The sequence below is a fragment of the Syngnathoides biaculeatus genome, chromosome 6 (genome assembly GCF_019802595.1).
Source record: "Syngnathoides biaculeatus isolate LvHL_M chromosome 6, ASM1980259v1, whole genome shotgun sequence".
Taxonomy (NCBI): domain Eukaryota; kingdom Metazoa; phylum Chordata; class Actinopteri; order Syngnathiformes; family Syngnathidae; genus Syngnathoides; species Syngnathoides biaculeatus.
Genome location: NC_084645.1, coordinates 10,420,831 through 10,437,516, shown reverse-complemented (window position 1 = coordinate 10,437,516; position 16,686 = coordinate 10,420,831). Strand labels below are relative to the sequence as shown.

The window sequence follows — 16,686 nt, the reverse complement described above, 5'->3', positions numbered from 1 at the left end:
AATAAGGGCCAACTGATTCTATATAAAATGTTTTTCACAAAATTGATGACCTCACTGATTGAATGCCACACTGGTATTTTTTTTAACACACCCCTTTCAACAAATTGGCCAATTGCATAGCCTTAAGAGTGAGTCTATCATGAATGCTGGGTCTTGTTGGTTTTCTGAGAATCTACTGCATCTACTGGTGAATTTTTGACATGTAGCAATAAAAAATATAATGAAAATCTGGATTAATCTGGTTCGTCACATTGGATGGCTATTATTTTGAACATAACTGTAGCTCTAAAGGCAGCTGCTATATTAAATAGGCCACAATCTGGCTGATTACTTTGTCTTGAAATAAAATATTAATTAAAGATACTAAATGTAAAACTCATTTGTTTCTAATTGACTGGAACAAGGCGGCACAGTGGACGACAGGTTGGTACATCTGCCTCATAGTTCTGAGGAAAACGGTGCAAATCCTGACCTTGCCTGTGTGGAGTTTGCGTGTTTTCCTCATACTTGCGTGGGTTTTCTCCAGGTACTCCACTTTCTTCCCATATCCTGAAGACCCTAAATTGCCCATAGGTGTTAAAGTGAGTGTGAATGGTTTTTGCGTAAAGATTGCTGGGATAGGCTCAAGCGCTCCCTAGACTCGAGTGAGGGGAAGTGGAACGGAACATGAATGAATGAGTGACGGGAATAAAACCTTACAACCTGAGTTATAACTTACTAATGTTAAAATTGACTAAATTAAAAGGCACCAAAGGAAAATAAAGATAACAAAAACAGAGTCTAAGGACTTTGAAAAATTGTTTATGTACTTTTTACTCCCAATGAAAAATGTATTTAAAAGTTACTTTTTATGTTGTTTTTTTATTATTTAACCATGTAATGCAGTTTCAGTCTGGCAAAATGTTGTGAGAGCTGTACCAAAGAGCGTAGTGCATTTAAAATTGTCAAATTGGATTAAAAAGAAATTAAACTCGGGCCCAATAAAAGAAATAGAAAAACTGAAGCACAAATGGGTAGAAAAGAAGTGAGCGGGATTAATTGTCACAAAACTGAAGTGGGCAGGACAAAAACTTAATAAAACTTAGAATTCAATAGTCCACTGTACCTTGATGCTCACATCTGCCATGGCCCGCACAAAGCCCACATCAGGACTGACAGTGAACTCAACGGGCATTGCGCTGATGTCATGAGCAGTACTACCTTGCCAGTTGTTCCTACACAGCTCACACACTTGTTGGTCACTGGTCACACTGGGAGACCCCATTCCATCTCCCACAACACGCAGAGAAAAGTTCATTGGGACAAAGGATGTGTTAAAGAGGGTGCAAATTTCTGTTTGTGGGAAACCTGCAAAATAAATAAATAAATATAAAAAGTAAATCCAAATATTCACATTAAACCTAATGAAACCTCTCGAGTTGACTGCATTTTTTTTCAGTAAACCTGGGTTTGTCAAATTACGGGAAAATACACTGGTCGCACTATTCAATAAGCACACAATGCCAAAACCCATAAAAAAAAACTAACCCAAAGTAAAAACCTAAAAGGGACCGACCTTTGTCTCGAGTCTCAGCCGAGATATCAATTAAAATTAAACTGACTGTGAGCGAGCTATTGTGATTTATTTAGTTGTTTTTTTATGGAGGGGTGAGGGATGAATGAGTAAATGTTTTATTTGATTTTCCGCTATATGCTTCAATTCCACCCTGAGGGGTTAATTTTGACAAGTAGAATCATCTTGCCTCGATCATTTTCCTACAGTACCTTTAACTGAAACTGTCATAGCAACAGAAGCTGTATTCCCCTAGAAGCAGGGTCCCGTTCCAGAGGCAGGAAGAATTTTGAAAAATAAACGTAAATCCTGTGTTGCCTGGTCACAGCCCCAGGCAAAATTGTATTTGTTTTATTTATTTGTGCAGTGCCTTGTTAGCAAGCAGCAAGCAAGAACACACCGCCCCCACAAAACTGGATGATTTAAGCAAAGCTCAAAACAAAAATTATATACATCTATACATATCTATATACATCCACATAGATAGGGAGATATACCAACCAAATGCTACATCTCCAAAATTTAGTTCTGAAACGCTGAAGTGAAACGTTGGACCAATGACAGAGCCCCTACAACAGAAAACAAAAACAAACCATCAAATGGATGAAATATAAAAACTGCGTAATTAAACCTTTGAAAAACAACTATACATAAGTGGGAACAAAAAATCATACATTGTATTTTAATTACAATGTTGAAAACATTTTCTTTATCGGTGACTGAGGGCTCTATTTTCATAAACGGCGAAAATGCCGGCGTATCACCGTTTCCATCCATCCATCCATCCAACCATCCATCCATCCTAATAAGGGTTACGGGGTGCTGGGTCCTATCCCAGCTGATTTCAGGGAAACAGCAGACTCCGCCCTGAACTGGTCACCAATCTGTTGCAGGGCACATACAGACAATATCTCTCGATTGGGAATTGAACTGATGCTGCCTTCACAAAGTAATCAAGTGTACCACTACACCATCAGTGACTCATGTTTTCCTTGGTTTTCAATTTGGCAAACGAGTCTGGCTAGTCTGGGTGCTCTGGTGCAGTGAGAGATTGTCCTTGGACATCTATCTGGGAGAGGCACAATTTGGTTGCAGAAAGTCAATCTAAAACCTGGTCAGACTATTTCAAAATACTTGTGCTGCTGGTCCAACACACTTGGTGAATTTATTTTTGGGCACAGGCAGACTGAAACTGTCCTTCACAGGTGTATTTAGGTTATCAGCTGTTATCACCGGCTCATTCTGTATATCTGCTCACATTATCCGTTCCCACTCTGCCAAGAGGTCCAGTGCTCCGGACTCACACAGATCGCTCCGATTACACATTGGGAGATATCTCCGTATGAGGAGCCATTCTTGTTGGCGGCAATTGAAGTCGGATGTATACAGTCTCCCCTCGGGGCAGCCCACCCACATGTGTTCATCTATGAACTTACCCACACTGGTCCAACCCACCTCTGGAGGCGGTGCACGGCTCACTGCGCTGGATTTACACCGTTAACGAAAATAGGCCCTCAGTGTTATTTCATCGTGAGAACAGTATTACATTCAAACTTCACCTGAAGGTCAGAGTTAGTGGTCGAGGCTGCCCTTTGACAGTTAGCATTAAGTCTTCAGCAAAAGTTCCCAAAATATTACTGTGGAAGCTGACTTTAACCATATGGCAACCCCCAGGGAAAACAACACCTTTCTTGGGAGTGAAGGAGAAAAATTGACCAAAAGTGGTACTAGGGCTTGATAACTCAAAAGGGGCATCAATCAGCCCGTGGTTGGACAGCTGCACCTGCAGTAATCCAGTTTGAAAAGGGTTATGACGTTTAGTAACAATTATTAGCATGTACTAAACAGTACATCCTTCTTGACAATAAAAGTCTTACCTCGTAAGAGATAGTGTGGCCTATGAATATGTTTTTCATATCCATTAGGTTACAGTAGGTCTGCAATGCAGGTCCCAAACCCTCACCTCTGACTGTCAGAGGTATGCAGGATTTTTGGCCTGAAATTAAAGCACAACAGCCATTAGGAAGAACGTTCAGCACATATGAAACAACATGATTTCCAGCCACACTTACCCGTGACATCACAATATATGGTTTCTTGGTATAGTTTGGCTTCATTAGGCTTGAAAACAACAGTGAAACGTGCTGTGGTATTCGGCCATATTTCTCCTAACTGTTGCCATATTCAGAAAACGGGAAATAGGCAATAGTTAATAATGCAAAATGAGACAACACAGTGTGATATAATTCTTCACATGAAGATTCAATATACTGAAAAGAAGGGCCTGGAGTTGTCAAAACAGGCAGGATATCTGAGGTATGCATGTAGGTCCAAATCTGACCATTTTTACATTAAGAAGTCTGATTTGCAAATCTGTTTAGATGCAAAAGCACATGGCAAATGTGCATTTATGCTTTTATGGTTCATTTCAATATTATTTGAAAAGCTTAGATTTATTTTCAATTGTCTTTAATGCAGTCTCATATTTTCAAACAATGTTAAAGCAGTAACAAAAATCAGGGCAAGCCCACGGCATAAAGTTTATGAGGTTGTACAACCTTGAAGGGGGCCACACACCAAAAACAGCGTGACGAGTGTAAATGATGCAAAAGCTTCAGGCTTCAAATGTAAAGATATACAATTGTTTTTTTTTGGTCAAGAATCAACAAGTTGGACACAATCGTGAAGTAGAACAAATTTGATTTTATTTATATTTTATACTTTTTTAACAAATAAAAACCTGAAAAGTGGAGCATGCAATATTATTAGGCCCCTGTACTTTCAGTGCAGCAAACTCATTCCAGAGGTTCAGTGAGGATCCCTGAATGATCCAATGTTGACTGATGATGATAAATAGAATCGAGTCTCCGTATTAATGCACTTCCTCTGTGAGAGTCACAGGGTTCTGTTTAAAGTGCAGAGAGCATCATGAAGACCAAGGAATACACCAGGCAGGTCATAAATACTGTTGTGGAGAAGTCTAAAACTAGATTTTGATACAAAAAGATTTCCAAGCTTTCAACATCTCAAGGAGCACTGTGCAAGCAATCATATTGAAATGGAAAGAGTACCAGACCACTGCAAACCAACCAAAACCCAGCCATCCCTCTAAACTTTCACTTCGAACAAGGAGAAGACTGATCAGCGATGCAGCCAAGAGGCCCATGATCACTCTGGATGAACTGAAGAGATCTACAGCTGAAGTGGGAGAGTCTGTCCATAGGACAACAATTAGTTGTACACTGCACAAATCTGGCCTTTATGGAAGAGTGGCAAGAAGAAAGCCATTTCTCAAAGATAAATAAAAATCTCGTTTTAAAGTTTGCCACAAGGCACCTGGGAGACACACTAAACATGTGGAAGAAGGTGCTCTGGTCAGATGAAACCAAAAGCTTACTTTTTGGCCCCAATGCAAAATTATGTTTGACGTAAAAGCAACACCGCTCTTCACCCTGAACACACCATTCCCACTGTCAAACATGGTGGTGGCAGCCTCATGTTTGGGCCTGCTTTTCTTCAGCAGGGACAGGGAAGATGGTTAAAATTGATGGGAAGACAAATGGAGCAAAATACCGAACCATTCTGGAAGAAAACCTGTTGGAGTCTGCAAAAGACCTGAGACTGGGACGGATATTTATCTTCCAACAGGACAATGGTCCAAAACATAAAGCCAAATCACAAATAAAGATATCCAGGTGTTAGAATGGCCAAGTCAAAGTCCAGACCTAAATCCAAATGAGAAACTGTGGACAGTGAAGAAAATGGGTACACCCTGCTATATTGCAAGTTCTCCCACTTGGAAATCATGGAGGGGTCTGAAATTTTCATCGTAGGCGCATGTCCACTGTGAGAGAGATCATCGAAAAAGAAAAATCCAGAAAACACAATGTATGATTTTTAATATTTTATTTCTGTGATACAGCTGGAAATAAGTATTTGAACACCTGTCTATCATCTAGAATTCTGACCCTCAAAGACCTGTTAGTCCGCCATTAAAAGTCCACACCCACTCCATGTATTATCCTGAATCAGATGCACTTGTGTAGGGTTGTTAGCTTCAAAAAGACACCTGTCCACTCCATACAATCAGGAAGACTCAAACTTGTAAAATGGCCGAGACAAAAGAGCTCTCCAAAGAGACTGGAGGCAAAATTATGAAACTCCACATGGCTGGAAAGGAGAAATTGCCAAGCAGCCTGGCGAAAAAAGGTCCACTGTTGGAGTAATCATTAGAAAATGGAAGAAAGTAAAAATGATGGTCAATCTCAATCGGAGTGGAGCCCCGTGCAATATATCACCTCGTGGGGTCTCAATGACCCTGAGAAAGGTGAGGAATCAGACCAGGACTACACAACAGGACTTGGTCAATGAACTGAACAGTGCTCGTACCACGGATTTCAAGGTGACTGTTGGTAATACACTAAGACGTCATGGTTTGAAATCATGCATGGCACGGAAGGTTCCCCTGCTGAAACCACCACATGTCAAGGCACAACTTAAGTTTGCCAATGACCATTTGGATGATACAGATGAGTCATGGGAGAAAGTTTTGCGGTCAGATGAGCCCAAAATGGAACTTTTTATAATTCCACTCCAGAATTTGGATGAAGACGAATGATTAGTTCCATCCAAAAAACACCAACCCTACTGTGAAGCATGGGGGTGGTAGCATCATGCTTTGGGGATGTTTTTCTCCACATGGGGCAGGACGACTGCACTGTATTAAGGACAGGATGACCGTGGCCATGTATTATGAGATTTTGGGGAACAACCTCCTTCCCTCAGTCAGAGCATTGTAGATGGGTCATGGCTGGGTCTTTCAACATGACAATGACGCGAAGCACACAGCCAGGAAAACCAAGGAGTGGCTCTGTAATTAGCATATCAAGGTTCTGGCATGGTCTAGCCATTCTCCAGACTTAAACCCAATAGAAAATCTTTGGAGGGAGCTGAAACTCCGTGATTCTCAGCCACAGCCCAGAAACCTTGATCTTGAGAATATCTGTGTGGAGGAGTGCAGTGTGTGCAAACCTGGTGAACAACTACAGGAAACCTCTGTAATTGCAAACAAAAGCTACTGTACCAAATATTAACAATGGTTTTCTCAGGTGTTCAAATACTTATTTGCAGCAATATAACACAAATAAATCATTAAAAAAAAATCATAAATTGTGATTTCTGGGTTTTGATTTTTAGATTACTTCCCTCACAGTGTACATGCACCTATGATGAAAATTTAAGACACCTCCATGATTTCTAAGTGGGAGAACTTGCAATATTGCAGGGTGTTCAAATACTTTGTTTTCTTGACTGTATGAATATATAGGCGGAATGGTGGATTAGCTGGAAAGCGTTGGCCTCACAGTTCTGAGGTCCCGGGTTTGATCCCAGCCCTGCCTGTGTGGAGTTTGCATGCTCTCCCCGTGCCTGCGTGGGGTTTCCTCCGGCACTTTGGTTTCCTCCCACATCCCAAAAACATGCAACACTAATTGGACACTCTAAATTGCCCCAAGGTGTGATTGTGAGTGCGGCTGTTTGTCTCGATGTGCCCTGTGATTGGTTGGCAACCAGTTCAAGGTGTACCCCGCCTCCTGCCCGATGACAGCTGGGATAGGCTCCAGCACTCCCCGCGAGCCTCGTAAGGATAAGCAGCAAAAGAAAATGGGATGGATGGATGGATAGTAATCATATCCATTCATTTTCCCCTAACTCCACACAGGTGTGTGTAACATTTATGTTACAAAGTCTGTGTGTGTTTACATATCTTTTAAGTACACAATGTACTGCCACCAAATATTTTATTAGAATAAAGTATTAGAAATGTTTCTTGTTACCTCTTCTATAAATGTTATCTGTTCATTTCAGAATTCCAATGTAGTCATTGAGCACAAATAGTTTGTGTGTTGAGCACAAATAGTTTACATACTCACCTCAATTAGATTAGTCATTTTGTTCGTTCTAAATTTGGGGCCGCATAGAGTAGAAAATCAATTTAATGGCCACCAAATTTAACAAGCTAGCCCTGACAAAAATTAGTGAGAGGATGCAAAAGAGAGTCACAAACACACACCGCTGGTTCTACTGTTATGCTTCCTTTTGAGAGAGAGAGGAGGCCAGTTCGATGATTGCCTGTGGAGTCCGACTGGCAGGAAATAAGCAACTGTGAATCCACATGCTGCTGCTGCTCTAGCACGGAGGAATCTCTAGAGAGAAGAAAGGAAAGGAAAAAACAATGCAACATGTAAAATGAGAGAGAGAAAGCAACAGGTACTGCAAGGTATGATTAAAAATGCTGTGAATGTATGCTTTCTGGATTGAGAGAGATTTTTTTTGTTAGTGTGTGCTTTGTCTTCAGTAAATATAATTTTGGGAAGTGCAGGAAAGTTAGAACCACTGCATAATGTGATTCTTTTTAGAGTATACTCACTGGTTCTCTTCTGGTTGGGTTGACCAAATTTTCCAGGAATAGTTAAGAGTAGTATCACTACTATTTGTGAGGGACACTATGTGTGTGTTTGACAAGGAGATGTACGTCTTTTCCAAATCAAGGTTTTCAGGGATTAGATTGAGCTTCAGCTCCTCACAGGAACCATGCAGGCTGATGTGCACATCTTCACCTGAACAAAGAAAATGAAGTGAGTGCATGGGTAGCCATCAAAGTAGAGGAGTTTGGGCGATTAAATAAATAAATCCAATGGGTCTAACACCTGCATAAATAAATGCAAGTTCATCTTCAGAAAATATAAACTAAGGAAAGAATTTCCACATTTTTCAAATTGCTTATGCTGTACTGTATTGAATTTTTTTTTTCTACTTCTAGGGACCCATATGCTGGAACAACCAGAAAAAACAAAACTTTCAATTAAACACGAGGCATTTTGAGAATGGTTTGACTCTTGCCACCATAAGGTCAAAAGGTCAATAACCCACCCCACCAATACTCAAAAGAGAATAAGATTTTTAAGGCACATTGCATTTAAAAATAATGTAAGAAAGAAAAATGATGTATGGAACCCTAACCGCTACCTCCAAAAGTATTGGAATGGCCAAGTCAATGACTTTGTTTTGTTGTATATTGAACACATTTGAGTTTCAGATCATAAGATGAATATGAGATAAATGTTCAAAATTCCAGCTTTTATTTCATGGTTATTTACCTTACATTTAGATGTGTTAAACAATTCACGACAGAGCACTTTTTGGTTTAAACCACTTACATTTCAAGTGAGCCAAAGTGATGTAACATGTGACTGGTGTTTTCTTGTTGCTCAGATGTTGCTTTTTAGAATGATTGTGCTTGTTTTTGGCTTTCACCTGTGAACATTGCATTTTCTGCTCAGCAAACATTAAGACCAGAGAGGTGTCCATGGAAAAAGCAAACAATTTTGAATGACAGAAGAAGGAAAATCTATCAAGGCTGCAGCACAAACATTGAGCTTAGTTTAGACATCACTTTGGAATGTCTTGAAAAAGAAAAACTATTGGTGTACTGAGCAACAGACAAACAAGTTGGCCAGGGGTATCAATAGCAGTGAAGAAACACCCAAAGATGACACAGTGACATCACTGCCAACCTCCAAAGTATCACGCTGTCCGAAGGAGAGTGAGAAGAAACAAAGGCCATACCACAAGATGAAAAACAATCATATGCAAAAGAATCGGAAGATCAGAATTGATTTTGCAATGAAGCAAAGAGATGGGCCACAAAGGTTTTGGAACGACGTTCTATGGACTGATGAGACCAATATTAACCTCTACCAAAGTGATGGAAAGACCAAAGTACTGTGAATGAAAGGATTTGCTTATGATCCAAAACACAGAAGCTCATTTCTGGAGCAGGGTGGAGGTAATGTCATGGCTTGAGCTTGCACGGCTCAATCTAGAACAGACTCACTAGTCTTTATTGATCATCTAACTCATGATGGTAGCAATAGAATGAATTCTGAAGACTACAAAACTATTTTGTCTGCCAATTAACAGAAAAATGCATCAAACTAATTATTGAACAAGACAATGACACAAAACAGACTCCCAACACACCAAAGGAATCCACCTTTTTTTTTCATATTCATCTTTTGATCCAAAACTCAAATGTCTCCAGTATACAACAGGTGTCTCAAACAAAATCTACCTCGGGGCCACCAGAGGCAGCATCCAGCTGAGGTTGGACCACAGCATCCAATTGAGGCTGGGCCGAAACTGTGGCGCACATGCATATGCGGGCAGTTTCAGTTAATGTTTTTTCTAAAAATCCAATCTTCTCAAATGTCTTTTTAATTTTTTTGGGATACAAAATAAGAAAAACAAGGAGGCTGGTATCAACTTGTGTGTGCAAAACTATTAATAAAACACTTCATGGCCAATCTGGTGTAATTTTCATTCAGAAAAATCTTTCTCAGCTTGCATCAGGCCCCGTCGATGTCATGCTCCTGAGAGCCATATACCCCACCATGATTGATTGGGTTGTCAGCTCCGCACACAACACTTTAAAAATTGCATTATTGTAAAACACGAGGGCTGCACTCATATTATACTTTCATATTAAGATGGAGGCCACAAAATATCATCTGGAGGGCCACAAATGGCCTCCAGGCCACAACTTTGAGACCCCTGGTATGCAACAAAAACTAAGGAATTGGCGTTACAATTCCAATACTTTTGGAAGAGATGATATGTCGCACAAGGACAAGGTTGGAGAATTAAATAAATGAAACTGTGAAGTTATAAGAACATCAAAGTACTGTATATTAAATTGTATTATATGTAAATATTTATATCCATCCATTTTCTTAGCCACTTATACTTACAAGGGTCACGGTAGTGCTGGATCCTATCCCAGCCAACTTCAGGTAATAGGCAGACTACACCCTAAACTGGTCACCAGTCAGTCGCAAGGAACATATGCACACGGTCACTGAGTGGGAACTGAACCCACACTGCCCGCACCAGACTCAGGCAAGTGTACCACTACACCATCAGTGACTTTTCTTGTCAAATATTTGTTTACATATATTTTACTAGTATTCCTGTGAATATTCTGATTTCTCCAAGTCAATCGAATCGAAGTCAAATGAATTGTTTGTCTTAGAACACGTTTAACCCTCTCTGGACCAAATAAAATTTTGCAGAGAAAGATCTGATACTTTCAGAAAATGATACTCTGGACTTAAAATTTTTGATTATATTAAACCTGTTACGAATTTGGAACCCCTGCCCGGAAAGGGTTAAATTTTACCAGTATCATAGTGCAGCAACAGATCCTGATGATGGTCTCCTGCAGTCATCGGATTGAAAGCCACAGTGACTTGCATGCTTTCGCCAACATCAAGAGTTCCAGAGGAGGGAGTTACTGAAAAAGGACTAAAATAGATACACCCCTAAGTCAAAGAGGAACTATTTTTTTGTATCTCAGAAAGTCTTTGAATTTGACATTATCCAAGGTGTGCATGGACTGAAAGTCAATCACACTTCAATAATAGAGCAACTCTGTGATTTCAAATACAAGTAAGACATTTACAGGTAAACTGTTAATTTAGAGTACTTCATGTTGTTAGAGCACTGCAATTGGTGTACTTTTGGTTGGCGCTTCAATAATAGGTGCATATCCTATCTACTCATTGATTAACTGCAGTATTATTGAATGGGGGAGCTAACTAAAGCAATATAGAACCCCAGATAAGGGCTCAGCACTATAAAATAGCAAAATGTGAAAAAAGGTTCAAATTAATTTAAATCGCTTAGATTATTCATTTCCCCATTTCTTGTACTAATCTGAGGTCATGTCAAGGACAGGCACTGAACATCTTACAGGCAAATCTCCAATCATCTGGCTTAACAATGGAGGCACGGAAAATGGTCTGCTCACACTAAATGTCCCACAACTTTTCCAGGACATGGTTATAGTTCTGCCTGACGTGAAAATTGAAACTCCTTCTGACAGGGTACTCCGCCGAACATTCCCAGATGACGATCATAATTATTTTTGAGTCTGCCCGGTTGGACCAGCAACTTCCCTCAACAGAACCAACACAACACGAGGAGATCAGATGACAGCTCAACCTCTCCTTTTACCTGACCATCCAAGACGTGGCTGCAACTACAACGTTATCCTCTAACTGTGACCTAGGTAGTCAAGATGTAAAGTGTACTTTGGGATAGCCTTACCTATGAACATAAAGTTTGTTTCGGACAATTCATCACTAGTATACAAGTTCAATACCCAAGCATGGTTGGGTTCTGGTTAGGGAAGCAGTATCCCCCAGTCACGCACTTCCACATCTCACAAACATTGCCAATGTGAGCATGTAAGTCCCCCAGCAGAACGAGGCATTCCCCAATGGGAGCACTCTTCAGAATCCCATCTGATGACTCGAAAAATGTATTGCCACACTTTGCACCTAGGACCTGTCAGCCACCCAAAGGTATAGGGAGGCTACCCAATGCGCACACTAAATCATCCAAAACATAAAGCCAAATCTACAATGGAATGGTTCACAAATAAACCTATCCAGGTGTTAGAATGGCCAAGTCAAAGTCCAGACCTTAATCCAATCGAGAATCTGTGGCCAGAGCTGAAGACTGCTGTTCACAAATGCTCTCCATCCAATCTCACTGAGCTCGAGCTGTTTTGCAAGGAATAATGGGCAAGAATTTAAGTCTCTCAATGTGCAAAACGGATAGAGACATACCCCAAGTGACTTGCAGCTGTAATTGCAGCAAAAGATGGCGCTAAAAAGTATTAATGCCAGGGGGCCAAATAATATTGCATGCCCCACTTTTCAGTTTTTTTTTATTAAGTATAAAATGTCCAAAAATTTTGTTCCACTTCATGATTGTGTCCCACTTGTTGTTGATTTTTGACAAAAAAATATATTTTATATGTTTATGTTTCAAGCCTGAAATGTGGCGAAACGTTGAAAAGTTCAAGGGGGCCGAATACTTTCACAAGGCACTGCATGTTTCCATAGTTAGCATAAATTCAAAACTTGATTTGAATGTCAGGATTCACCTCTGTGTCAGTAACTTGAAGATGGCTATGCGGTCTCCTACGTTGCGTACAAGCTGAGTTCTCTGTGTGGAGCCTTTCACGAGACAGTCAGGTAAATGCAACTCATCTCGGAAGTTCAAAAAAGCTCTTGGGCCAATGGCATGGATTGGCACCTCAAACTGCTCCCGCTCTGTCACAAAAAACAGAGTATGGTGGTAGTCCTGTAAAGAAAAGTGAGGGAAAAATATTATTTGAACTGAAAATTAGATGTTAGATTAGGCTCTCAGAACCCAAAAAAATTATCCATTATTTATGGTTATCCTGTGAACTCGAAAACAATGGGGGAAAAAAAAAGTATTTCAGCTGAAAATTGGGTATGTGTGTATGTATATACTGTACTATTATTACTGTTTACCCAGTGTATTCTAAAATAATGTGTGCTTTTCTTCCCAAGATCAGATCAGCACGGCTATAAAATTTTATCTTCTTGATTTTGTAATTTGTTTGTGATAAAATACAGAGACTGGTTGATTTCTCATCTGGTACCATGACGTGCCATTATACGCAATTATGTTGGGTTGATGTAAGACTGTCGAGGTCCACAACGAAAGTTTTGTTGATTATGAAAAATAACAAAAAAGTCATTATACACCAGGCATGTTTAAAATTACTTCTTTGTTGAAATAAAATATTGAAAATAGCTTCATGTCAAGATGAATACCACAACTTTTGAATCATTTAGAAACAATCAATCAGAAAGTATTTTTGTAAAAGTGAACCTACCTTGTTCTCCTGTGGAGTAAAGCAGACTGTGAACCCCACTGACAGTCCTGCAGCCACTTTACTCTTCGCTTCCTTTGGACCTTCAACTTTGAAATAAGGTGAGTCCTGGTGCTCCAGTCTCACATGGCGCGATATCTTGACAAGAAACAAGCACCAATTGCCAAAAGCATTATAAAAATCCCCAAATCATAAGAGTATCAACAACACAATTGGAAACACTCAAGTATTAGTATACATCATTTTATGCATTGTTTTAGACCGGACCAACATATCCGCAAACACAATTTACTCCAAAAGATACACACATAAAACAGAAATAGAGAAAAAGAAAGACAAAGAAACATTGACAAATTTGTTTTTGCGTTCCATGTCAAATCACTCGTTCAGTTAGGTCCACACCTTATCATTGTTGAACAGCTGCAGTGGTAATTTGTAAGACTGTGCAGGAGTGAAGTTCTGGAAGACTAACTTGGAGGGGTGGGGCTGGAAAAGTGACTGATCTACAGCCACAAAGGGCATCTGCAAACACACAAAGTTAAAACTTTTGTGTGTGAGCTTGTGTGTGTGTGTGTGCGAGTGTGTGCACAGTGATGCATTGAGCCATTTCTTTTATTTACATGCAAACTTTAGAGCTTCAAAACAAATTACCCAAGATAATCAACAGTACAAATAATAAAATCATTGTGTGCCTCGTCAATCCATCCATGTTCTCTACAGCTTGTCCTCATCAAGGTCGCAGGTGAGCTGCAGCCTGTCCCTTTTATTGTGGGCAAGAGGCACAGACAAGTACACAGTACATGCTGGACTAGTCAGCAGCCAATCACAGTTTATATGTTGTACTCTCGTTACTCGTCATGCACGATCTGGATTTTTTCCTTCAAGTCAACTAAGATATCTTTTGAGACATCAGAAGTGCTTGTTGAGATATAGTCATTATTTGCTTGTCATCCACTGTATATCAAAAGAACACTATATACCAAACAGATAACTCTCAAATTAATGTTTACATAATTGTTAAGTTTACAAATCTATTGGTTTAACCATAGGACTAGTGCTGTACTCAATAGATGGAATATTCTTTATCATTTATGTATGTCACTGATTGGTACGGATAGGCTGAAATTGTGCTCTGGATTTGTTAAACACTCACACGGACTTGTTTTCAATGTTTATAAAAAGAGCCTATACCTTGTTTTCCATTTGGTTAAATTTATGAACACGCCGTAATCAGGATGGTTCATTATTACCTTTTGATGAGTTGTCTTGCTGGGGTCAAGTGGTTCTAGGATTCCAGGGGGATGCATCTCATTGCCCTCTGTCATGCCCGGTTTTCTGTGTGTAAACATAAGGCATCACCTGTAACCAAAGCACGGTATACAGTATTAAGAAGAGAACAATGATGCTGTGATGATATTGATTGTTGTGGGGGTTTTTTTTTTAGGTCTGAAAAAAAATAACTTTATAAGGTTTATAAACAGCAAATATGCTAGCAGCTCATTGTACAGCAAACTGGTTTAGTTCAGGGAAACACAATTTCACTTGTCAACAATTTTAGCTACAGTACTTACAAATATGTGTCCATCGTCTATATATGCCCCGTTTTTCGAGTCACTGGACTTGTCCGATTATCCGAATGCACTGGGCTATAACATGGGCTGTCCCAGTCAAACAATTTATTGACTCGTGGTGTAATGGAACAAAAAAATGATACAGCGCTTAAAATGAATCGATAAAATAAAAATAATAACATCTAGGACAAGAAACGGGTCTCACCCGGCTATCAAATTTAGATTTGGGGATCTGCGTTCGACGGTTGTATCTTGTTACCCTGGCGACAAACTCTCGGCACTTTCCAGTAACACCCGCTCCAATTGGCCACCATCTGCTCAATCGCCAACGGTGCACCGTGGGGTCACAAGCATGACTTTTTTAAAGCTGATTTTCTAGCAAAAGTTACTGAGAGGAAAGTCATTTACAAGACGTCATGAAATTAGACACGAACCAACGAAGCTCCGTGATCTGTGTGAAAGGTACTGTTCATAAAGCACTCACCAAATGATGTCATGTTGCTATAGCAGCACACAAAAAAGGTTAAACAGTATTTCAAGTGTCCATTACGAAAGCATTGTCACATTCAAAACCGTCGCAGTAAAGATCACAAACATGTTTTTTTTCTTTATTTTTTTCATGTGATTGGCATGTAGTTACTGATAGACATTAAAGGAAATACACAATGTAAGTTATCTCGGACAATTGAAAGAAATAATACAGCTACCAGTTCAAAACTCCATTGGTCATAAATTATCTTTGACCACCACGCTTTTGTAGCAACGTGGGAGGTTGAGAAAATTAAAATGAGAAGTCCAATATCATCTATCAAGTTTCTGACTGCTGGTCAGACCAACATCTTGACGGAATAAGGACAATATATTTTTTTGCACAGAGTTAAATGTAAATTTGTTTGCTAAAGAAGTATGTCGTATGCCCATATTTAGTAATGACAGCATAATGTCCTCATGTCCTCACTGGAGCACTGTAGCCAGATGTGTCCTTGAGCACGTCTGCACATAGGCTAACCTTGATGAACTGCATACTGGACACTTTGTAATCATCCATTGCCAGCTAGAACCGGTTGAGACAGAAACCCTTTGTCTAAGAGGAACGCGCCGATCCCACAGGTTTGATACCACCTATAGTCCGCCCTTCTGACAAGATAAAGGATGTGTGCTTTCTCTGTATCTTCGCACTTCTGATCTGCTCTCTACAGCCATTGTCTGTAACTCATAAGTGCCCAGAACATTCTGTAAGTAAATTCTTTGAAGAAACTGTTCATCATCTCCAGCCTTTATTTGGATAACCAACATTCTCACTACCCAAAATTAAACGAACACGCGGAGGGAAAAAGCGTCCTGCAACACTAAGCTGACTGAAATTGTAACAAACATTATTTGCAATCCTGACTTGTATTATTGCAAATCATATTGCAGTATATGTTGCACACACATCCCTGCAGCCTTGAAATTGCAATGTAAATATCCTGACTGAATCTCATAAGGCCTTCCATGCTACCTTGGTTGTATTATTATTATTATAAAATGGGATTTGGATTTCTTTTTTGATCAATGATTCACATTGTCTTTTAAATCCAGAGAGGGCCATTATGAGGGCTCAATGGATCGATATGAGATTTTGAAATCTGACTAACAATATGATGAACTTGTCATTCGGATGAGTCGTCAAAAGCCCTATTTTTTTTTTTTTTTTAAGATATATCAAGTGGCGACACGTGGAGCAGATGGAAAGCGTTGGCCTCACTGTTCTGAGGACCAGGGTTCAATCCCAGCCCTCCCTGTGTGGAGTTTGC

At 39.8% G+C, this 16,686-nt stretch overlaps 1 protein-coding gene across 2 annotated transcripts in view; it reads right to left on the bottom strand.

The window, feature by feature from the left end:
• The window catches only part of hydin (HYDIN axonemal central pair apparatus protein), a 136,664-nt gene extending 121,347 nt beyond the window's left edge, over positions 1-15,317 (bottom strand). For both annotated transcript variants that reach the window (XM_061822146.1, XM_061822147.1), the window contains exons 1-13: positions 14,891-15,317; positions 14,570-14,678; positions 13,722-13,841; positions 13,323-13,457; positions 12,561-12,760; positions 10,788-10,912; positions 7,980-8,169; positions 7,623-7,755; positions 3,625-3,724; positions 3,430-3,548; positions 3,112-3,335; positions 2,054-2,121; positions 1,106-1,347 (exon numbers count right to left, since the gene is read on the bottom strand). In XM_061822146.1, coding sequence (XP_061678130.1) covers positions 1,106-1,347; positions 2,054-2,121; positions 3,112-3,335; positions 3,430-3,548; positions 3,625-3,724; positions 7,623-7,755; positions 7,980-8,169; positions 10,788-10,912; positions 12,561-12,760; positions 13,323-13,457; positions 13,722-13,841; positions 14,570-14,668 — 1,755 coding nt within the window. In that variant the 5' untranslated portion in view covers positions 14,669-14,678; positions 14,891-15,317. The remainder of the gene's footprint in view (positions 1-1,105; positions 1,348-2,053; positions 2,122-3,111; positions 3,336-3,429; positions 3,549-3,624; positions 3,725-7,622; positions 7,756-7,979; positions 8,170-10,787; positions 10,913-12,560; positions 12,761-13,322; positions 13,458-13,721; positions 13,842-14,569; positions 14,679-14,890) is intronic.
• Between the last annotated feature and the right edge of the window lie 1,369 nt (positions 15,318-16,686).